Below are 25,515 nucleotides of genomic sequence, written 5' to 3' on the forward strand. Positions count from 1 at the left end.
AGATTTAAGTAATGAAAGTAAAACAATAATTTTACTTATTTTTATCAATTGTATTAGTGGGGCTCTTTTGGATCCCCAATAATTTTAGTGGGATTACATTTTTTTTTTTTAAACCTTAGAATTGACAGATCTGAAGTTGATCTACAGATTTAAGTAATGAAAGTGAAACAATTGTTTGACTTATTTTTAACATTTTTATTAGTGGGGCTCTTTTGGATCCCCAATGATTTTAGTGGGATTACATTTTTTTTTTCTTTAAACATTAGAATTGACAGGTAGTTCTGAAGTTGATCTACAGATTTAAGTAATGAAAGTGAAACAATTGTTTGACTTATTTTTAACATTTTTATTAGTGGGGCTCTTTTGGATCCCCAATAATTCTAGTGGGATTAATTATTTTTTTTCAAACCTTAGAATTGACAGGTGGATCTGAAGTTGATCTACAGATTTAATTAATGAAAGTGCAACAATTGTTTGACTTATTTTTAACATTTTTATTAGTGGGGCTCGTTTAGATCCCCAATAATTTTAGTGGGATTAAACAAACAAAAAAAACTTATAATAGACAGATCTGAAGTTGATCTGTAGATTTAAGTAATGAAAGTAAAACAATAATTTGATTTATTTTTAACAATTTTATTAGTGGGGCTCTTTTGGATCCCCAATAATTTTAGTGGGATTACAATTTTTTTTTTAAACCTTAGAATTGACAGATCTGAAGTTGATCTACAGATTTAAGTAATGAAAGTGACACAATTGTTTGACTTATTTATAACATTTTTATTAGTGGGGCTCTTTTGGATCCCCAATAATTTTAGTGGGATTAATTTATTTTTTTCAAACCTTAGAATTGACAGGTGGATCTGAAGTTGATCTACAGATTTAATTAATGAAAGTGCAACAATTGTTTGACTTATTTTGAACATTTTTATTAGTGGGGCTCGTTTAGATCCCCAATAATTTTAGTGGGATTAAACAAACAAAAACAATTTATAATAGACAGATCTGAAGTTGATCTGTAGATTTAAGTAATGAAAGTTAAACAATAATTTGATTTATTTTTAACAATTGTATTAGTGGGGCTCTTTTGGATCCCCAATAATTCTAGTGGGATTAATTATTTTTTTTCAAACCTTAGAATTGACAGTTGGATCTGAAGTTGATCTACAGATTTAATTAATGAAAGTGCAACAATTGTTTGACTTATTTTTAACATTTTTATTAGTGGGGCTCGTTTAGATCCCCAATAATTTTAGTGGGATTAAACAAAAAAAAAAAACTTATAATAGACAGATCTGAAGTTGATCTGTAGATTTAAGTAATGAAAGTAAAACAATAATTTGATTTATTTTTAACAATTTTATTAGTGGGGCTCTTTTGGATCCCCAATAATTTTAGTGGGATTACATTTTTTTTTTTTAAACCTTAGAATTCACAGGTAGATCTGAAATTAATCTACAGATTTAAGTAATGAAAGTGAAACAATTATTTGACTTATTTTTAAAATTTTTATTAGTGGGGCTCTTTTGGATCCCCAATAATTTTAGTGGAATTAAACAAAAAAACAAAACAAATTATAATAGACAGATCTGAAGTTGATCTGCAGATTTAAGTAAACAATAATTTCACTTATATTTTAACAATTTTATTAGTGGGGCTCTTTTAATAACATAAATAAGTTTAGTGGGATTAAAAAAATAAGACAATTTATAACTGACAGATAGATCTGAAGTTGAACTACAGATTTAAGTAATGAAAGTAAAAGAAAAAATTATTTTTAAAATTTTTATTAGTGGGGATCCCCACTAATTTTAGTGGGATTAAAAAAAAAAAACTGTCATTGCTCAAAAAGTGAAAATGAATTAAAATCAATAGTATTATTAAACAGTGTCCTATTTAAGACCCCAAAATATTGCATATCCTCTGATTGTTTAGGAAGTGTCCCTCAAAAGGAAAAAGTTTGGACACCACTTCACGCTCATGTGCCTGGCGTGGCCTTCGGAGGAGCCTCGAACGTGGCTGTGAGATTACAGACGTTTATTCAGAGTGCACCGTACACTCGGGGTCAGGCCGCCATCACCTGGCCGCGCCGTGGAAAGTTAGCTACCACCTATTTCCCGCTCCATTTCGCTGCTGCATTGCAGCAAACTCTCTCCCGGGCTCCCTCTGCGAGCCCCCTGGGCGCCGGCGTTCCAATGACTGATCCCAACTGATGTTTTATCTCATCCCGCCGAGCGGAGACGCCATACATCAACCTGCCAGCGTCTATTTGCGCACTTAACCCAGCGGCTGCAGCCCTCTGCTCCGAAGGGATACAAACACACAAGGGTGTTAGCGGTAAAGATGGATTTTCCGCACTCTCCAGACTACTACTGTTCATACTCAGCGTATGCCATGACGACAACTGCACAAGCTGTCCAAGTCTATATGTGCCATTTTGCCGTCCTTATACACACACCATAGTAATACCGGATGTTGAAGCACAGTACGTCTGACTATGGTAGCCGTAATACTCTGACAATCCATCATCCGGAAACAACACCGAAATATATATGAAATGTGTCCCGTGAAAAACCATCCGACCAGAACTCTCTAATAACTAAAGTTCCTTGGGTGAATAATGTAAAGTCACTACACCGGTATGTTTTAGCGCTTTCATGGCGAGTTTACTGACAGATATAAGTAAGAACTTTACAGTACTTTATATTAGAAATGGCAACGGCGGAGGATGAATGTCCCATAATACGGTGTCAGCATGGACTTCAAAGGCGGCTGCGCGCAATTTTTCAGGATTCATGCAGATCCCAAATACAGATCAGCAGGTACCAGAATGTAAGAAAAGTTGCTTTTGCATAATATTGCGAAACAAAACGCCAGATAATATGTCTTACCTTATACACACACCATAATAATACTCCTATGTTTAATGCGCCGACAATCCATCAAGCGGTGCGGCTTCATAACTTACCAAAGTCGTACTAACAAATGTTCTATATTCTTAATGGAACATTTAATGTTTTGGTGTTGTTTACTGGCGTAATTTTACAATCTGCATGTACGGCTTATGTGTGACTGCCATCTACTGGCCATAATTATCATTACGTCATGTACAAAAAAAAAATAGCTTTGAGGTCGGTAAGTACAACCAGAATTATTCCGTACATTAGGCGCACCAGGTTTTAAGGCGCATTGTCGATTTTTGAGAAACTGAAAGGATTTTGCTAGGATCCTGATGAGAGTGCGGAAATACGGCCAGTTCTCAAATCCCTTCACTGGCTTCCTGTTCCACTCAGGATTGAATACAAAGTCTCCCTACTAACTCACCAGTACCTCCATGGAAATGTCCCCCTCTACCTCAAAGAACTGCTCACCCCCCAATTCCTCCACACGACACCTCCGCTCCGGACAGACTAACCTCCTCCAACCTTCGAGGACAAAGCTTCGGACAATGGGAGGCCGGGCTTTCGGCTCCACCGCTCCCAGTCTGTGGAACGCTCTCCCTGACCACCTGAGGGCACCACAGACTGTGGATGCTTTTAAAAAAAGGCTTAAAAACACTTCTTTTAAAAAAAGCCTTTTTTTTAGATATATGTCTGCAAATGTCGGTCAATTTTTAGGGTATTACGGCAAAAGACGAGAGCATGGTCGCGGCAGTTGCCGCGGTTATATTTGAGCCCTGCAAGAAAGTGTGTGTGTTCAACTAGGGATGTCCCGATCCAGGTTTTTGCACTTCCAATCCGATACCGATATTGTTTTTGCACTTCCGATCCGATACTGATACTGACCGATACCGATACTGACCGATACTGGCCTATCCGAGCATGTATTAAAGTTTAAAGTTATTTAGCCTACTTAGTTGTCAGAATCATGTTGAAAAGGGTTTTAGTACTCTTGATAACAACTAGCCAGCTGAATTAGGGGAGTTTGAATAATACACAATGGTTGGTAACAAGAAACTGACCTGTTTATTCAAGGATAAACACAAAATAGATAAAATTATACATGACAAACAGAAATGGCATCATTGAAACTAGGGCTGGGCGATATGGCCTTTTTTTAATATTGCGATATTTTAAGGCCATATTGCGATACACAATATATATCTCGATATTTTGCCTTAGCCTTGAATGAACACTTGATGCATATAATCACAGCAGTATGATGATTCTATGTGTTTTGATTGATTGATTGAGACTTTTATTAGTAGGTTGCACAGTGAAGTACATATTCCGTACAATTGACCACTAAATGGTAACACCCAAATAAGTTTTTACACTTGTTTAAGTTGGGGTCCACTTAAATTAATTCATGATACAGATATATACTATCAGATATATACTATCATCATAATACAGTCATCACACAAGATAATCACATTGAATTATTTACATTATTTATAATCCGGGGTGTGGAGGGGGGCGTCGGATGTAAGTGTCAAAAAGACAGCCAAAAGAGTTTGATATGAGAATAAATCTAAAGTTAAAATATAGGGTAGAAATGCACCCATTTGCAGGAAATGTAGTCTTGATTTTCAACATTTTCTTTCAAGGCTTGCATGTCTACATTAAAACATTCTTCTTCATACTGCATTAATATATGCTACTTTTAAACTTTCATGCAGAGAAGGAAATCACAACTAAAAAAATCACTTTTTTTCCATACGGTGTTGATCTGGAAATGTTTGCCTCGGCATTTTGATGGTGTGGACGTGTGGCACCGAATGTAGATAAGCGTCTCGACAGACGTTACAATATTTGAACAATTATGACGAAAACTGTTTTCTCTGTCGAAAATTGTTATGCGCTTATTTTTTTATTTGATTTTGTACGTGGCAGAGATTTGCCGTGCGCAGAGGACGTTTGAGCAGGCGCGCACCTTAGCGGCTGCGCTAGCATCACAGCTAACGTTAGCCATTCTGCTACCTCTCTGCTGGGAGAGGATATATACGTGTGTGTAAGAAGTTGCGCTTGCTGTCTGTGAGAAGGAGACAGAAGAAGGAGTGGGAAGAGCCTGTAGTGCAATGCCAGCAGCTAAAAGCAACTGCGTGAGAATCCATAGACCTGTGGATGTTGAAGGTGTGCTGGAAAATGCAGAACGGAAGTAGGGAGCAGCAGAAAAGTGGAATGTATTATTTAAATCTGTGCGTTGGAAAACACGGACCGGAGGTTTTTTAAAACTGGATCTGGATCGGCATTTTCCCATGCCTTGCCGATACGCATTTTTTGGCAAATATCGGCGGCCGATCCGATCCAAATATTGGATCGGGACATCCCTACTATACGGTGTCGTTTAAATGGTGGTTTCTCCACGCAAATCCCTTGAGCTGTTTTCAACCTGCCAACAATACATAAACAATACAAAAAGACAAACCACTTAATAATGACGACAACGGTTTTCAATTTTAAGAATGCAATAGACAAATTTTTTTCTCCAAATTTGGCCACCCGAGGCAAACTAATTGCCCAGACCTGCTATAGTTGGTACTTACTCCTTTGTATTGAATATCTCATTGAATAATTAGAAAAAACTAATCTGGGAGGTCTGGTCCCACTAGGTTTCTCACTCCAACGTCCCCACAGAAAATGCTATTTCAGTGTGTGATTGTCCTGTCGCTGCCAGGGTTTATTATTATTTATTATTATTATTGCGTTTGGCCTGATTGTCTTTTAATTCCTAAACGCCTGGTGTTTTTGCTTAATTAAGGTTTAATTATACATGTTAAGATGAGCCCTCAATTATTGCGTTTGGCCTGATTGTCTTTTATTTCCTAAACGCCTGGTTTCATTTTTGAAGGCTGACACGCACAGCTGAAATGCTTCCACGATTGATTGTGCTAATACAAACACATTTTTGTCTCCAAATTTGGCCCCCAGAGGCAGAATAATTGCCCAGACCTGCTATAGTTGGTACTTACTCCTTTGTATTGAATATGTCATTGAATAATTAAAAAGGTTTAATTATACATGTTAAGATGAGCCCTCAATTATTGCGTTTGGCCTGATTGTCTTTTAATTCCTAAACGCCTGTTTTCATTATTGAAGGCTGACACGCACAGCTGAAATGCGTCCGCGGTTGATTGTGCTCATAAAAATAGGTGCGCTCACAGCCCTATGTGCTGTGTGGTGTGAGCGCATAAAAGTTTTTGTCACTCGTGCGTTTTTTTTCCCAAATATTTTTATTGAATTTTGCAGACAGTACAGTATGATGGATCATGGCAACAGCAAGTTGAGGTATCTGCACATTTTACAATATGTAACATAGTAAACCCCACCCCTTACAATACCCACCCACTTTAATTCCCACTCGTGCGTTTTTGATGATCACTATACGGTGTCGTTTAAATGGTGTTTTTTTCACGCAAAATCCGCTGAGCTGTTTTCAACCTGCCAACAGTACATAAACAATACAAAAAGACAAACCACTTAATAATGACGACAATGGTTTGACATTTTAAGAATGCAATAGACACATTTTTTTCTCCAAATTTGGCCCCCCGAGGCAAAATAATTGCCCAGACCTGCTATAGTTGGTACTTACTCCTTTGTATTGACTATTTCATTGAATAATTAGAAAAAAACTAATCTGGGAGGTCTGGTTCCACTAGGTTTCTCACTCCAACGTCCCCACAGAAAATGCTATTTCAGTGTGTGATTGTCCTGTCGCTGCCAGGGTTTATTATTATTTATTATTATTATTGCGTTTGGCCTGATTGTCTTTTAATTCCTAAACGCCTGGTGTTTTTGCTTAATTAAGGTTTAATTATACATGTTAAGATGAGCCCTCAATTATTGCGTTTGGCCTGATTGTCTTTTATTTCCTAAACGCCTGGTTTCATTTTTGAAGGCTGACAGGCACAGCTGAAATGCTTCCACGATTGATTGTGCTAATACAAACACATTTTTTTCTCCAAATTTGGCCCCCCGAGGCAGAATAATTGCCCAGACCTGCTATAGTTGGTACTTACTCCTTTGTATTGAATATTTCATTGGATAATTAGAAAGGTTTAATTATACATGTTAAGATGAGCCCTCAATTATTGCGTTTGGCCTGATTGTCTTTTAATTCCTAAACGCCTGTTTTCATTATTGAAGGCTGACACGCACAGCTGAAATGCGTACGCGGTTGATTGTGCTAATAAAAACAGGTGCGCTCACAGCCCTATGTGCTGTGTGGTGTGACCGCATAAACAAAGTTCTTGTAACTCGTGCGTTTTTGATGATTACTATACGATGCCGTTTAATTGGTGGTTTCTCCACGCAAATCCCCTGAGCTGTTTTCAACCTGCCAACAGTACATAAACAATACAAAAAGACAAACCACTTAATAATGACGACAACGGAATGCAATGGACACATTTTTTTCTCCAAATTTGGCCCCCCGTGGCAAAATAATTGCCCAGACCTGCTATAGTTGGTACTTACTCCTTTGTATTGAGTATTTCATTGAATAATTAGAAAAAAAACTAATCTGGGAGGTCTGGTCCCACTAGGTTTCTGTCATGACTTGGTCCTGGGTGTTTGCTTTTCCGGGATGCAACGGAAAGTTGGCTCGGGCGAGACGGGAATGTGAGTACATTTTTATTCAAACTACAAAAAAAGGAAGTAAACAAAAGGCGCGCACAATGGCGGAGAACAAACTATGAAACCAAATACTTGCACAAAGGCAAAAACTATGAACAACAAAAAACACTAACTGTGGCAATAATAAACAAAACTTACTTGGCATGGACAAAAACGGCATGAAAAAGCGCAGCAAGGGTCATAAGTGTGTGGAGAGTATAAATGCGGGGATGTCGTCAGAACGACAAACTGAAAACAATGAACTTAAATACTATAGACATGATTAACGAAAACAGGTGCGTGACTCAAAATGTGAAACAGGTGCGTGACGTGACAGGTGAAAACTAATGGTTGCTATGGTGACAAAACAAAAGTGCACAAAAAGTCCAAAAACCAAAACGAACATGACCAAAACAAAAACATGATCACACAGACATGACAGTTTCTCACTCCAACGTCCCCACAGAAAATGCTATTTCAGTGTGTGATTGTCCTGTCGCTGCCAGGATTGGTAGGTGTTTTTGCTTAATTAAGGTTTAATTATACATGTTAAGATGAGCCCTCAATTATTGTATTTGGCCTAATTGTTTTTTAATTCCTAAACGCCTGTATTCATTATTGAAGGCTGACACGCACAGCTGAAATGTGTCCGCGGTTGATTGTGCTAATAAAAACAGGAATTAAGTTCTTGTCTCTCGTGCGTTTTTGATGATCACTATACGGTGTTGTTTAAATGGTGTTTTTTTTCCACGCAAAATCCGCTGAGCTGTTTTCAACCTGCCAACAGTACATAAAGAATACAAAAAGACAAACCACTTAATAGTGACGACAACGGAATGCAATAGACACATTTTTTTCTCCAAATTTGGCCCCCCGAGGCAAAATAATTGCCCAGACCTGCTATAGTTGGTACTTACTCCTTTGTATTGAATATCTCATTGAATAATTAGAAAAAAATAATCTGGGAGGTCTGGTCCCACTAGGTTTCTCACTCCAACGTCCCCACAGAAAATGCTATTTCAGTGTGTGATTGTCCTGTCGCTGCCAGGGTTTATTATTATTTATTATTATTATTGCGTTTGGCCTGATTGTCTTTTAATTCCTAAACGCTTGGTGTTTTTGCTTAATTAAGGTTTAATTACACATGTTAAGATGAGCCCTCAATTATTGCGTTTGGCCTGATTGTCTTTTATTTCCTAAACGCCTGGTTTCATTTTTGAAGGCTGACACGCACAGCTGAAATGCTTCTACGATTGATTGTGCTAATACAAACACATTTTTTTCTCCAAATTTGGCCCCCCGAGGCAGAATAATTGTCCAGACCTGCTATAGTTGGTACTTACTCCTTTCTATTGAATATTTCATTGAATAATTAGAAAGGTTTAATTATACATGTTAAGATGAGCCCTCAATTATTGCGTTTGGCCTGATTGTCTTTTAATTCCTAAACGCCTGTTTTCATTATTGAAGGCTGACACGCACAGCTGAAATGCGTACGCGGTTGATTGTGCTAATAAAAACAGGTGCGCTCACAGCCCTATGTGCTGTGTGGTGTGACCACATAAACAAAGTTCTTGTCTCTTGTGCGTTTTTGATGATTATTATACGGTGTCGTTTAAATGGTGTTTTTTTCACGCAAAATCCGCTGAGCTGTTTTCAACCTGCCAACAGTACATAAACAATATAAAAAGACAAACTACTTAATAATGACGACAACGGAATGCAATAGACACATTTTTTTCTCCAAATTTGGCCCCCCGAGGCAAAATAATTGCCCAGACCTGCTATAGTTGGTACTTACTCCTTTGTATTGAGTATTTCATTGAATAATTAGAAAAAAACTAATCTGGGAGGTCTGGTCCCACTAGGTTTCTGTCATGACTTGGTCCTGGGTGTTTGCTTTTCCGGGATGCAACGGAAAGTTGGCTCGGGCGAGACGGGAATGTGAGTACATTTTTATTTAAACTACAAAAAAAGGAAGTAAACAAAAGGCGCGCACAATGGCGGAGAACAAACTATGAAACCAAATACTTGCACAAAGGCAAAAACTATGAACAACAAAAAACACTAACTGTGGCAATAATAAACAAAACTTACTTGGCATGGACAAAAACGGCATGAAAAAGCGCAGCAAGGGTCATAAGTGTGTGGAGAGTATAAATGCGGGGATGTCGTCAGAACGACAAACTGAAAACAATGAACTTAAATACTATAGACATGATTAACGAAAACAGGTGCGTGACTCAAAATGTGAAACAGGTGCGTGACGTGACAGGTGAAAACTAATGGTTGCTATGGTGACAAAACAAAAGTGCACAAAAAGTCCAAAAACCAAAACGAACATGACCAAAACAAAAACACGATCACACAGACATGACAGTTTCTCACTCCAACGTCCCCACAGAAAATGCTATTTCAGTGTGTGATTGTCCTGTCGCTGCCAGGATTGGTAGGTGTTTTTGCTTAATTAAGGTTTAATTATACATGTTAAGATGAGCCCTCAATTATTGTATTTGGCCTAATTGTTTTTTAATTCCTAAACGCCTGTATTCATTATTGAAGGCTGACACGCACAGCTGAAATGTGTCCGCGGTTGATTGTGCTAATAAAAACAGGAATTAAGTTCTTGTCTCTCGTGCGTTTTTGATGATCACTATACGGTGTTGTTTAAATGGTGGTTTTTTTCACGCAAAATCCGCTGAGCTGTTTTCAACCTGCCAACAGTACATAAGGAATACAAAAAGACAAACCACTTAATAGTGACGACAACGGAATGCAATAGACACATTTTTTTCTCCAAATTTGGCCACCCGAGGCAAAATAATTGCCCAGACTTGCTATAGTTGGTACTTACTCCTTTCTATTGAATATCTCATTGAATAATTAGAAAAAAATAATCTGGGAGGTCTGGTCCCACTAGGTTTCTCACTCCAACGTCCCCACAGAAAATGCTATTTCAGTGTGTGATTGTCCTGTCGCTGCCAGGGTTGGTAGGTGGGCGGACACGCGACCGGGCCTTGATGCCGCTGACAGGTCTCTGGCGAGACCGAGCCCCCCTTGGGGCGCTCACTCACACCAGGCTGACATGTGTTTGCGGTCATGAATTAGCTCGGACACGCCAGAGACTGTAAAAGTGCCGGTTATTAAAAAACAACTTTGAATGATGCGTTTTGTTCCTGCAGGCTGCTGAACCCTTGCAGGACTGATCACACTCCACGGGGCTCGACCTCCGCACTTCATTAAAAGTGTCCCGGCAGTTGGTGGTTTGACCTGATAAACTACGGGAGCGGCTGGTTACAAAACAGTTAGTGCCGAGCTTTGTCTGTGTCAAGATGAATGACGCGCACAACAACAGGACTTCCCTGGTCAAAGGCGCCAAGGACATCGCCAAGGAGGCCAAGAAGCAAGCTGGCAAGAACCTCACCAAGGCAGCGGACCGCGCCTCGGATGAATACTCGACGCACCGCAGCTATAATCAGTTCCAGAACGAGGACGACTACAATTCCTACGGACAGCCGGGCGGCGAACACGACGAGGACGGGGCGTCCAGCGACGCCACGGAGGGACACGACGACGAGGACGAGATCTACGAGGGCGAGTACCAAGGTGTGCCCGCCCGCCAGGACGCGCCGGTCGCCCTCGGCCAGCCGGCCAGCGACAGCCTGAAGAGCCACAAGGAGCTGGAAGGCGAGCGGCAGGCCGACGAGGAGGAGCTGGCGCAGCAGTACGAGCTCATCATGCAGGAGTGCGGCCACGGGAGGTTCCAGTGGCAGCTCTTCTTCGTGCTCGGCCTGGCGCTCATGTCGGACGGCGTGGAGGTGTTCGTGGTGGGATTCGTGCTGCCCAGCGCCGAGACGGACATGTGCGTCCCCAACTCCGGCGCCGGATGGCTAGGTAAGAATTTGCGCACAAAACAACCTTCCCTGATAATTGGAGAGTTCCCGTACATGAAAACTGATCTGTATCAGCCCCAAAATGTAATAACTTGTTTAGAGATGTCCGATAATATCGGACTGTTGATATTATCGGCCGATAAATGCTTTAAAATGTGATATCAAAAATTACCGGTATCGGTTTCAAAAAGTAAAATGTATGACGCTGTGTACACGGACGTAGGGAGAAGTACAATGCGCCAATAAACCTTAAAGGCACTGCCTTTGCGTGCCGACCCAATCACACAAGTGAATGCAAATACAAATATGTGTAGAAATTACTATTGTCCCGATACCAATATTTTGGTACCGGTACCAAAATTATTTCGATACTTTTCTAAATAAAGGGTACCACAAAACTGGCATTATTGGCTGAATTTTATTTTACTTTTGCAGAGTTGGTATTGGCGCATGTGCATGTGAGCAAAAAAACGTGGAAAAACAAAACAAATATGTGTAGAAATTAGTGTTGTCCCAATACCAATATTTTGGTACCGGTACCAAAATTATTTCGATACTTTTCTAAATAAAGGGCACCACAAAAAATTGCATTATTGGCTTTATTTTATTTTACTTTTGCATAATTGGCCTTGACGCATGTGCATGTGAGCAAAAAAACGTGAAAAACAAAACAAATGTGTAGAAATTAGTGTTGTCCCAATACCAATATTTTGGTACCGGTACCAAAATTATTTCGCTACTTTTCTAAATAAAGGGTACCACAAAAATGGCATTATTGGCTTTATTTTATTTTACTTTTGCATAATTGTCCTTGACGCATGTGCATGTGAGCAAAAAACGTGGAAAAACAAAACAAATATGTGTAGAACTTAGTGTTGTCCCGATACCAATATTTTGGTACCTGTACCAAAATTATTTTGATACTTTTCTAAATAAAGGGGACCACAAAAAATTGCATTATTGGCTTTATTTTATTTTACTTTTGCATAATTGGCCTTGACGCATGTGCATGTGAGCAAAAAACGTGGAAAAACAAAACAAATATGTGTAGAACTTAGTGTTGTCCCGATACCAATATTTTGGTACCGGTACCAAAATTATTTCGATACTTTTCTAAATAAAAGGGGACCACAAAAAATTGCATTATTGGCTTTATTTTATTTTACTTTTGCATAATTGTCCTTGACGCATGTGCATGTGAGCAAAAAACGTGGAAAAACAAAACAAATATGTGTAGAACTTAGTGTTGTCCCGATACCAATATTTTGGTACCTGTACCAAAATTATTTTGATACTTTTCTAAATAAAGGGGACCACAAAAAATTGCATTATTGGCTTTATTTTATTTTACTTTTGCATAATTGGCCTTGACGCATGTGCATGTGAGCAAAAAACGTGGAAAAACAAAACAAATATGTGTAGAACTTAGTGTTGTCCCGATACCAATATTTTGGTACCGGTACCAAAATTATTTCGATACTTTTCTAAATAAAAGGGGACCACAAAAAATTGCATTATTGGCTTTATTTTATTTTACTTTTGCATAATTGTCCTTGACGCATGTGCATGTGAGCAAAAAACGTGGAAAAACAAAACAAATATGTGTAGAACTTAGTGTTGTCCCGATACCAATATTTTGGTACCTGTACCAAAATTATTTTGATACTTTTCTAAATAAAGGGGACCACAAAAAATTGCATTATTGGCTTTATTTTATTTTACTTTTGCATAATTGGCCTTGACGCATGTGCATGTGAGCAAAAAACGTGGAAAAACAAAACAAATATGTGTAGAACTTAGTGTTGTCCCGATACCAATATTTTGGTACCGGTACCAAAATTATTTCGATACTTTTCTAAATAAAGGGTACCACAAAACTGGCATTATTGGCTGAATTTTATTTTACTTTTGCAGAGTTGGTATTGGCGCATGTGCATGTGAGCAAAAAAACGTGGAAAAACAAAACAAATATGTGTAGAAATTAGTGTTGTCCCAATACCAATATTTTGGTACCGGTACCAAAATTATTTCGATACTTTTCTAAATAAAGGGCACCACAAAAAATTGCATTATTGGCTTTATTTTATTTTACTTTTGCATAATTGGCCTTGACGCATGTGCATGTGAGCAAAAAAACGTGAAAAACAAAACAAATGTGTAGAAATTAGTGTTGTCCCGATACCAATATTTTGGTATCGGTACCAAAATTATTTTGATACTTTTCTAAATAAAGGGTACCACGAAAATGGCATTTTTGGCTTTATTTTATTTTACTTTTGCATAGTTGGTCTTGGCGCATGTGCATGTGAGCAAAAAACGTGGAAAAACAAAACAAATATGTGTAGAAATTAGTGTTGACCCGATACCAATATTTTAGTACCGGTACCAAAATTATTTCAATACTTTTATAAATAAAAGGGGACCACAAAAAATTGCATTATTGGCTTTATTTTATTTTACTTTTGCATAATTGGCCTTGACGCATGTGCATGTGAGCAAAAAAACGTGAAAAACAAAACAAATGTGTAGAAATTAGTGTTGTCCCAATACCAATATTTTGGTACCGGTACCAACATTATTTCGCTACTTTTCTAAATAAAAGGTACCACAAAACTGGCATTATTGGCTGAATTTTATTTTACTTTTGCATAGTTGGTCTTGGCGCATGTGCATGTGAGCAAAAAACGTGGAAAAACAAAACAAATATGTGTAGAAATTAGTGTTGTCCCGATCCCAATATTTTGGTACCGATACCAAAATTATTTCGATACTTTTCTAAATAAAGGGTACCACAAAAATGGCATTATTGGCTTTATTTTATTTTACTTTTGCATAATTGGCCTTGACGCATGTGCATGTGAGCAAAAAACGTGGGAAAACAAAACAAATATGTGTAGAAATTAGTGTTGTCCCGATACCAATATTTTGGTCCCGGTACCAAAATTATTTCGATACTTTTCTAAATAAAGGGTACCACAAAAATGGCATTATTGGCTTTATTTTATTTTACTTTTGCATAATTGGCCTTTACGCATGTGCATGTGAGCAAAAAAACGTGAAAAACAAAACAAATGTGTAGAAATTAGTGTTGTCCCAATACCAATATTTTGGTACCGGTACCCAAATTATTTCGATACTTTTCTAAATAAAGGGTACCACAAAAATGGCATTATTGGCTTTATTTTATTTTACTTTTGCATAATTGGCCTTGACGCATGTGCATGTGAGCAAAAAACGTGGAAAAACAAAACAAATATGTGTAGAACTTAGTGTTGTCCCGATACCAATATTTTGGTACCGGTACCAAAATTATTTCGATACTTTTCTAAATAAAAGGGGACCGCAAAAAATTGCATTATTGGCTTTATTTTATTTTACTTTTGCATAATTGGCCTTGACGCATGTGCATGTGAGCAAAAAACGTGGAAAAACAAAACAAATATGTGTAGAAATTAGTGTTGTCCCGATACCAATATTTTGGTACCGGTACCAAAATTATTTCGATACTTTTCTAAATAAAGGGTACCACAAAAATGGCATTATTGGCTTTATTTTATTTTACTTTTGCATAATTGGCCTTTACGCATGTGCATGTGAGCAAAAAAACGTGAAAAACAAAACAAATGTGTAGAAATTAGTGTTGTCCCAATACCAATATTTTGGTACCGGTACCCAAATTATTTCGATACTTTTCTAAATAAAGGGTACCACAAAAATGGCATTATTGGCTTTATTTTATTTTACTTTTGCATAATTGGCCTTGACGCATGTGCATGTGAGCAAAAAACGTGGAAAAACAAAACAAATATGTGTAGAACTTAGTGTTGTCCCGATACCAATATTTTGGTACCGGTACCAAAATTATTTCGATACTTTTCTAAATAAAAGGGGACCGCAAAAAATTGCATTATTGGCTTTATTTTATTTTACTTTTGCATAATTGGCCTTGACGCATGTGCATGTGAGCAAAAAACGTGGAAAAACAAAACAAATATGTGTAGAAATTAGTGTTGTCCCGATACCAATATTTTGGTACCGGTACCAAAATTATTTCGATACTTTTCTAAATAAAGGGTACCACAAAAATGGCATTATTGGCTTTATTTTATTTTACTTTTGCATAATTGGCCTTTACGCATGTGCATGTGAGCAAAAAAACGTGAAAAACAAAACAAATGTGTAGAAATTAGTGTTGTCCCGATACCAATATTTTGGTACCGGTACCAAAATTATTCCGATACATTTCTAAATAAAGGGGACCACAAGAAATGGCATTATTACCACAAATTTGGGTATCGATCTGATACCAAGTAGTTACAGGATCATACACTGGTCATATTCAAAGTCCTCATGTGTCCAGGGACATATTTCCTGACTTTATAAACATAATATTAAAAAAAACAAAAACGAAAGAAGATGTTGTGATTAGAGATGTCCGATAATATCGGACTGCCGATATTATCGGCCGATAAATGCTTTAAAATGTAATATCGGAAATGATCGGTATCGGTTTCAAAAAGTTAAATTTATGCCTTTTTAAAACGCCGCTGTGTACACGGACGTAGGGTGAAGTACAGAGCGCCAATAAACCTTAAAGGCACTGCCTTTGCATGCTGGCCCAGTCAAATAATATCTACGGCTTTTCACACACACAAGTGAATGCAAGGCATACTTGGTCAACAGCCATACAGGTCACACTGAGGGTGGCCGTAAAAACAACTTTAACACTGTTACAAATATGCGCCACACTGTGAACCCACACCAAACAAGAATGACAAACACATTTCGGGAGAACATCCGCACCGTAACACAACATAAACACAGCAGAACAAATACCCAGAACTTCTTGCAGCACTAACTCTTCCGGGACGCTACAATATACAACCCCCCGCTACCCAAACCCCCCACCCCCCACCCCCTCCCCCCACCACCCACCTCAACCTCCTCATGCTCTCTCAGGGAGATCATGTCCCAAATTCCAAGCTGCTGTTTTGAGGCATGTTTAAAAAAAGAATGCACTTTGTGACTTCAATAATAAATATGGCAGTGCCATGTTGGCATTTTTTTCCATAACTTGAGTTGATTTATTTTGGAAAACCTTGTTACATTGTTTAATGCATCCAGCGGGGCATCACAACAAAATTAGGCATAATAATGTGTTCATTCCACGACTGTATGTATCGGTATCGGTTGATATCGGAATCGGTAATTAAGAGTTGGACAATATCGGAATATTGGATATCGGCAAAAAAGCCATTATCGGACATCTCTAAACTTGTTTCTTATCGCATTTCTGACATTTTCTAAGGGTTTCATCAACATTTTTCAAACTATCTATTAAGGAAAAAACAAAGTGAACCCTCTTTCTCTCTGTGGGTGGAGGCGGGCTCGCTCGCATACACACAAGATAATAAAGGCTCTTAACGTGCAATATAACCAGTGTTTGGAAATTTACTTTAAAAACTAATCAAAGTTACATGTTACTTTGCAAAAAAAGTAATTAAATTAGTAACTAAAAAAAAAATATATATATATATGCAGTTGAAAGACGCCCATGACCCTGAGCGGGACAAGCGGTAGAATGTGGATGAATGGATGCATGTTTTTTACTAAAACAAATTAATGACAAAGAAATTGTTCAATCATTAGCTTTTTTGTGTGCAAAATAACAAATTTAACAACAAACCTTCCTGACACATTTCTAACCCAGAACGACTGTCACGTGGCACAGGAAAATGGCCGGGAAAATTCGCAATTATAGTCTCAGAAGTGTTCGATTAACACGTACCACCTGTGAAATCTAATCACCTGCCAGCTGTGTGTCGCCGTCAGCACAAGCCCCGCCTCTGCCCGCTTCAGTACCATGGACAGCGGCGGTGACTTTTCCTCCTACAGGCAGCGCTGACTGCACCTGCCCCCACAACGGCGTTATATGATAACGGCTTTACTAGTAACGAGTAATCTAATGAATGACTTTTATGTACGTTACAATGCCGTTATTGACACTTTTGATGTGGTTTTATGTCAACATAGCAGCGTCAGTTCAATGCAGGAAGTAACTTTTTACTAGTGCAAGCAACAAGCGGCACCACACTGAAATGAACTTGATATCAAATAGCAGGAGGCAACATCACACAGCAAACAACGCACAACATGTAGGCTGAGTACATGCACTACTAAAAATACGTGGGAATAATAACAATGATAACAATAAAATAATAATAACCTACTCAGGGGCCTAGTGGTTAGAGTGTCCGCCCTGAGATCGGTAGGTTGTGAGTCCAAACCCCAGCCGAGTCATACCAAAGACTATAAAAATGGGACCCATTACCTTCCTGCTTGGCACTCAGCATCAAGGGTTGGAATTGGGGGTTAAATCACCTTAAAATGATTCCCGGGCGTGGCCACCGCTGCTGCCCACTGCTCCCCTCACCTCCCAGGGGGTGAACAAGGGGATAGGTCAAATGCAGAGGACACATTTCACCACACCTAGTGTGTGTGTGACAATCATTGGTACTTTAACTTTAACTTTTAATGAACACCAAACCAATGTGACAGGCTTGCAATCCTGCAAGAGACGACGGCCACGGAAGCGCATTCCATCTCGAGGTAACGCAATCCAGTGAAAAAACTCAACCGAGCTGCTGTCCTTCAAGAGCGAACAAACACAACTGAGCTAAAGCTGCTATGCCTGCCTCTGTCGATGATGTCACACGTCACTTGGCAACAGGCACACTCTGCTTTCATGAAACGTCTTTCAACTGCATATTCAAGATAATTTATGTTTTGTTTTTTAAAGTAACGCAACAATGACTTTCCCTAGTAATTATTTAGATGTATTATTATGTATTTACTTTTTTTTTTTGGCAGATTAACGAGTAATTATAATTTATTTATTTTTTAAAGTAATTTTTCCAAACACTGCTTGCCAGTGACTGAGCAGGGAGGGTGCTAGGAATATGTTTGCGGAAAAAAGTCGCTATTATAAAAATATCAAAATAAGCAACGATGTAGCAGAAATATAAACATTAGTGTCAGAGTTTGTAGGTGCCGAACCCCAAGATGCAGAGAAGGCGGAATGCTTTGTACGAGAAAACATGATTTAATTAAACACTAAGGCAAAACAACAAACGAAAGGGTAACAACAAAAGGCGCGCACAAGGCGGAGAACAAACTTGGTTATCAACTAAAATAGCACAGAGGCTAACTTTGGATAAGAAACAAAAACACTTACTGTGACACGAAGGAACTAGGACATGAGCATAGTGAAACAAAAGTAGACAGAGCTACATCAACAAGTATTAAGACAGGTAGTAATGAAAATGACAATGACAATAATCCAGCACTGACTAGAGGAGAAGGCAGGTTTAAATAGCAGCTGGCTGATTGACACCAGGTGTGGCCAGGTGCCAATCAGCCACAGCTGAGGGGAAGCAGCACTCAGGGAGACAATCAGGAAATGACAACAAAATAAAAGCGCTGACAGAAAACTAAGACAAACGCAGAGAAAAAACTAAAACACAGTCAGTAAAGTGTCAGGGACAAGCATGACAATTAGCCTCTAAAGGCCTTAGTGGCCACATGCGTGGACAGCACCTTTTAGCTCTTATTTCCAAAATTGTGTACACTACTGAATTGGGGTCTTATGGCCACTTATGTGGACACTTATACTGCCATCTGTTGTTGTCAGAAAAGTATAACATACAATGGAATTTGGAAAAGAAAAGTGTAAAAATAAAAATGAGCATGACGTACACGTTTGTGTACTTATGGATTAAGTACATCATATCAAAAGATGATTCTTAGTTTTTATTCTAATTAGGGTCCAATAAGCCCAAATAGCAAAGATAAATTTAAAAAAAAAAGGATGTAAACAAACAGCTTGGGCCTTAAGAGGTTTTAACATAAAAACAAAATCACATATAACTACCATTAAATGCAGATATTTGTGTAAAATAACGTTAGTAGTCAGTGGCTGAGTGAGTAGAGAGAGAGAGAGAAAGAGATATGTTGCTGTCGCAAAAACTCTGTGAGGAAAATAAAGTAATTTGCTGAACGTCAACAAAAGTCAACAATTTCCCCCCACCTTGGTATCGATACTACTGTCGACTACAGCGATACGCCCAACCCTGATATTACACAACCTTTGGCTTTGAAGAAGCCAACATTGTGCGGCCCACACGTCGGATCGTGTTTGTTCGTCGTAGCTGCGACACACGATAACGACGACATGCGCGTGGAAACACAGCAATCACCGATCTCATTGCTCCTGGTTGTCATGGCACCCGGTCTTTTGGATACACGAGTAGGAGGCACAATGGAACACTTGACTCTCTGTCTTATGATGTCCAACAATATTATTACATCAAGACCTCCAGGGGATGTCAATCATTATTGTTCTCGTTACTGGGGGTACCTAATGTTGTGGCCCTAGAGTGTGGTTGCTAATAAATATTCACATTTCTCAGCGGGAGGCGAGTGGGGGAGAGAAGAAAAGAATGAGTCAGACGTATCACCGAGTCACACATCAAGTGTACAGTATGGGCCTTGTGGGTACCGTACTAAAACATGTGCAAAGCTGACGTACTAAACTTGTGCGCGGAGGAGTGCGTCTCCTTAGTGAGCAGAATAAAGAGCGCCATCCTTTTAGCGTGTCTGTCGTCATGAATATGCAGAATATATGCAGATCAGCACAATAGGAGATGCAAATACAAAAACCCAAAAGCAGTGAAGTTGTCACGTTGTGTAAATGGTAAATAAAAACAATGATTTGAAAATCCTTTTCAACTTATATTCAATTGAATAGACTGCAAAGACAAGACTTTGTTATTTTTTGCAAATATTAGCTCATTTGGAATTTGATGCCTGCAACGTGTTTCAAAAAAGCTGGCACAAGTGGCAAAAAAGACTGACAAAGTTGAGGAATGCTCACCAAACACTTATTTGGAACATCCCACAGGGGAACAGGCTCATTGGGAACAGGTGGGTGCCATGATTGGATATAAAAGCAGCTTCCATGAAATGCTCAGTCATTCACAAACAAGGATAGGGCGAGGGTCACCACTTTGTCAACAAATGCAAATTGTTTAAGAACAACATTTCTCAACCAGCTATTGCAAGGAATTTAGGGATTTTACCACCTACGCTCTGTAATACCATCAAAAGGTTCAGAGAATCTGGAGAAATCACTGCACGTAAGCGGCAATGCCCGTGACCTTGGATCCCTTTAAGCGGAACTGCATCAAAAAGCGACATCAGTGTGTAAATGATATCACCACGTGGGCTCAGGAACACTTCAGAAACCCACTGTCAGTAACTACAGTCGGTCGCTACATCTTTAAGTGCCAGTTAAAACTCTACTATGCAAAGCCAAAGCCATTTATCAACAACACCCAGAAACGCCGCCGGCTTCGCTGGGCCCGAGCTCATCTAAGATGGACTGATGCAAAGTGGAAAAGTGTTCTGTGGTCTGATGAGTCCGTATTTCAAATTGTTTTTGGAAACTGTGGATGTTGTGACCTCCGGACCAAAGAGGAAAATAACTATCCAGGCTATTCTAGGCGTAAAGTGTAAAAGCCAGCATGTGTGATGGTATGGGGGTGTATTAGTGCCCAAGACATGGGTAACTTACACTTCTGTGAAGGCACCATTAATGCTGAAAGGTACATACAGGTTTTGGAGCAACATATGTTGCCACTCAAGCAACGTTATCATGGACGCCCCTGCTTATTTCAGCACGACAATGCCAAGCCACTTGTTACATCAACGAGGCTTCATAGTAAAAGAGTGCGGGTACTAGACTGGCCTGCCTGTAGTCCAGACCTGTCTCCCAATGAAAATGTGTGGCACATTATGAAGCCTAAAATACCACAACGGAGACCCCCGGACTGTTGAACAACTTAAGCTGTACATCAAGCAAGAATGCGAAAGAATTCCACCTGAAAAGCTTCAAAAATGTGTCTCCTCAGTTCCCAAACGTTTACTGAGTGTTGTTAAAAGGAAAGGCCATGTAACACAGTGGTAAAAATGCTCCTGTGACAACTTTTTTGCAAAAAACAATTAAGTTTCTCAGTTCTAACATTAAATATCTTGGAAAATGGATGGATATATATATATATATATATATTATACATGTGTGTGTGTGTGTGTGTGTGTGTGTGTGTGTGTGTGTGTGTGTGTGTGTGTGTGTGTGTGTGTGTGTGTGTGTGTGTGTATATATGTGTTTCCAATAATTTCTACAACTCTTATGTTTTGTGATAGAGTGATTGGAGCACATACTTGTTGGTCACAAAAAACATTCATGAAGTTTGGTTCTTTTATGAATTTATTATGGGTCTATTGAAAATGTGAGCAAATGTGCTGGGTCAAAAGTATACGTACAGCAATGTTAATATTTGCTTACATGTCCCTTGGCAAGTTTACCTGCAATGAGGCGCTTTTGGTAGCCATCCACAAGCTTCTGCTTGAATTTTTGACCACTCCTCTTGACAAAATTGGTGCAGTTCAGCTAAATTTGTTGGTTTTCTGACATGGACTTGTTTCTTCAGCATTGTCCACACATTTAAGTCAGGACTTTGGGAAGGTAATTCTAAAACCTTCATTCTAGCCTGATTTAGCCATTCCTTTACCACTTTTGACGTGTGTTTGGGGTCGTTGTCCTGTTGGAACACCCAACTGCACCCAAGACCCAACCTCCGGGCTGATGATTTTAGCTTGTCCTGAAAAATTTGGAGGTAATATTCCCTATTTCATTGTCCCATTTACTTCTCTGTAAAGCACCAGTTCCATTGGCAGCAAAACAGGCCCAGAGCATAATACTACCACCACCATGCTTGACGGTAGGTATGGTGTTCCTGGGATTAAAGGCCTCACCTTTTCTCCTCCGAACATATCGCTGGGTATTGTGACCAAACAGCTAAATTTTTGTTTCATCTGACCACAGAACTTTCCTCCAGAGGGTCTTATCTTTGTCCACGTGATGTCACTCTCATCCGGGTCACGGCACCGCAGTAACCCACTTGGTTCAGTACCAGCTTTTTCCGTTCCGCACGGGACTCGAACCTGGAGAGATGAACGTGCCAACTACCGAGCTAAAGGCCCGGCCCATCAACCCGAAAGCATATAAATGAAGTTTTGATGTTGGTGTGTAGAAATAAACGGAACAGTCCGCAAGAACCGGAAAGCGGATCCTAGCTTGGGCAGGTGTTGCCGTAATTAACGTTGAAGGAATGGCGTTTTTTTTTTTCTCCTGAGGGAGTTTGTTTCATTTATTCCCTGCCAAAAGGCTCCTGTCAATCACAGGTTCTCCCGTGGGAACCTTCGTCCATCCGCCGCCATTCTCACGCCCCGGACGGGGAAATTAGCATCTCGTCTCGCTCGCTCGCTCGTCCTCCTCCTAACTTGCACGCCAGGATGCGGCGTGCCGAAGAAGCCGGAACACGCTGCGAAAGGTGTCAGGAGGGAGTTGGACTTTAAAGAGGAATCAGCGAGCGTGGAGACGATTTAAGAGTTAGCAGGAATAATCCTCCCGCCGGAGGAAAAAAAACAAAAAACGATGTTCCGGTGAAAGGCGCAAACATACGGGAGGAAACAAATAAGGCTGCTTATACTCTGATGTGTCTGACTGGTACAGTATTACACCCTAAACATGTTTTGTAATCACAATTTTACTGCAGCAACTATCATGTAGGGATGGGTACGTTTCACATGTGAACCGATATGGTACCGATTCCCGGTACCTGGTACTCAACAATGCCAATTTACTTTTTTTTTGTGTGTGTGTGTTATTACAAAACCCAAAAGCAGTTGTCACGTTGTGTAAATGGTAAATAAAAACAGAATACAATGATTTGCTAATCCTTTTCAACTTATATTCAATTGAATAGACTGCAAAGACAAGATATTTAATATTCACACTGTGAAATGTTATTTTTTGCAAATAATCATTAACTTAGAATTTAATGGCAGCAACACATTGCAAAAAAGTTGTCACAAGGGCATTTTTACCACTGTGTTACATGGCCTTTCCTTTTAACAACACTCAGTAAAGGTTTGGTAACTGAGGAGACACATTTTTGAAGTGGAATTCTTTCCCATTCTTGCTTGATGTTCAGCTTAAGTTGTTCAACAGTCCAGGGGTCTCCGTTGTGGTATTTTAGGCTTCATAATGCGCCACACATTTTCAATGGGAGACAGGTCTGGACTACAGGCAGGCCAGTCTAGTACCGGCACTCTTTTACTATGAAGCCACGCTGTTGTAATACCTGGCTTGGCATTGTCTTGCTGAAATAAGCAGGGGCGTCCATGATAACGTTGCTTGGATGGCAACATATGTTGCTCCAAAACCTGTATGTACCTTTCATCATTAATGGTGCCTTCACAGATGTGTAAGTTACCCATGCTTTGGGCACTAATACACTCCATACCATCACAGATGCTTGCTTTTCAACCTGGTGCCTAGAACACTCCGAATGGTTCTTTTCCTCTTTGGTCCGGAGGACACGGCATCCACAGTTTCCAAAAACAACTTGAAATGTGGGCTCGTCAGACCACAGAACACTTTTCTACTTTGTATCAGTCCATCTTAGATGATCTCGGGCCCAGCAAAGCCGGCGACGTTTCTGGGTGTTGTTGATAAATGGCTTTCGCTTTGCAGAGTAGAGTTTTAACTTGCACTTACAGATGTAGCGACGAACTGTAGTTACTGACAGTGGTTTTCTGAAATGTCTCTGAGCCGATGTGGTGATATCCTTTACACACTGATGTCGCTTGTTGATGCAGTACAGCCTGAGGGATCGAAGGTCACAGGCTTATCTGCTTACGTGCAGTGATTTCTCCAGATTCTCTGAACCCTTTGATGATATTACGGAGCGTAGATGGTGAAATCCCTAAATTCCTTGCAATAGCTGGTTGAGAAATGTTGTTCTTAAACAATTTGCTCACGCATTTGTTGACAAAGTGGTGGCCCTCGCCCCATCTTTGTTTGTGAATGACTGAGCATGACATGAAAAGCTGCTTTCATACCCAGTCATGGCACCCACCTGTTCCCAATTAACCTGTTCACCTGTGGGATGTTCCAAATAAGTGTTTGGTGAGCATTCCTCAACTTTCTCAGTCTTTTTTGCCACTTGTGCCAGCTTTCTTGAAACATGTTGCAGGCATCAATTTCCAAATGAGCTAATATTTGGAAAAAAAATAACAAAGTTTTCCAGTTTGAACGTTAAATATCTTGTCTTTGCAGTCTATTCAATTGAATATTAGTTGAAAAGGATTTTCAAATCATTGTATTCTGTTTTTATTTACCATTTACACAACGTGACAACTTCACTACTTTGGGGGTTTGTATTTAAGCTAGCGTGCGTTTATTAACGTTTTTCTATTATTTTGAATATAAAATACTAACAGTCAGGAAATTTACTTCAGTTATCATTAATACCGTTTATCGCTACATCCATAGTTAGAGCTGGATGTGTGCAACTGGACATGACGTCACGCGCAACCCAGGGACCGTAACAGATGGCACCGTTGGTTTTTAAAGTGAATCGGTAAAAGATACACTGCAAAAACTGAAATCTAAGTAAGATGAAATATCTCAAATAAGGGTGATATTTACTTATTTTCTGTCTGATAAGCTCATTCTTCTCACTAAGCAGATTTGATGTTAGAGTGTTTTACTTGTTTTAAGTGTTTTGGTCCTAAATGATCTCAGTAAGACATTACAGCTTGTTGCTGAGATTTGATGACCTATATTGAGTAAAACATGCTTGAAACTAGAATATCAACTGTTGCAAAGCTGTGTCGTCAACACTCACAAGTATAAAACTACTTTTTTAAAGTAATCATTTCTTATTTCAAGCATGAAAAAAAAAAAAAAAGCATGATTTTGACCCAATTGTGTCTCATAATTAAAACAGATGACAGCCAAATGGACTTTTGCTGTTTTATTTTCAATGAAACAATAGAAAATAAGTACTCATATAGTAGTACAGTTGGCACAGTACAGTAAACAAACAGTTAATATGTAAACATTTAACATTTCTAACAATTTTGAACAGAAATAGTTC

At 39.2% G+C, this 25,515-nt stretch overlaps 1 protein-coding gene across 3 annotated transcripts in view; it reads left to right on the forward strand.

Annotated features, from left to right (window-relative positions):
- LOC133610286 (synaptic vesicle glycoprotein 2C-like) overlaps positions 1-25,515 on the forward strand; it is a 143,698-nt gene that overhangs the window by 30,380 nt on the left and 87,803 nt on the right. For all 3 annotated transcript variants that reach the window (XR_012050724.1, XM_072914162.1, XM_072914161.1), the window contains exon 3: positions 10,742-11,453. Coding sequence is in view for 2 of the 3 variants with exons in the window: in XM_072914162.1 (XP_072770263.1) it covers positions 10,892-11,453 (562 nt within the window). In the remaining variant the exon portion in view is untranslated. The remainder of the gene's footprint in view (positions 1-10,741; positions 11,454-25,515) is intronic.

The sequence above is a fragment of the Nerophis lumbriciformis genome, linkage group LG11, assembly GCF_033978685.3.
Source record: "Nerophis lumbriciformis linkage group LG11, RoL_Nlum_v2.1, whole genome shotgun sequence".
In the NCBI taxonomy this organism is placed as follows: domain Eukaryota; kingdom Metazoa; phylum Chordata; class Actinopteri; order Syngnathiformes; family Syngnathidae; genus Nerophis; species Nerophis lumbriciformis.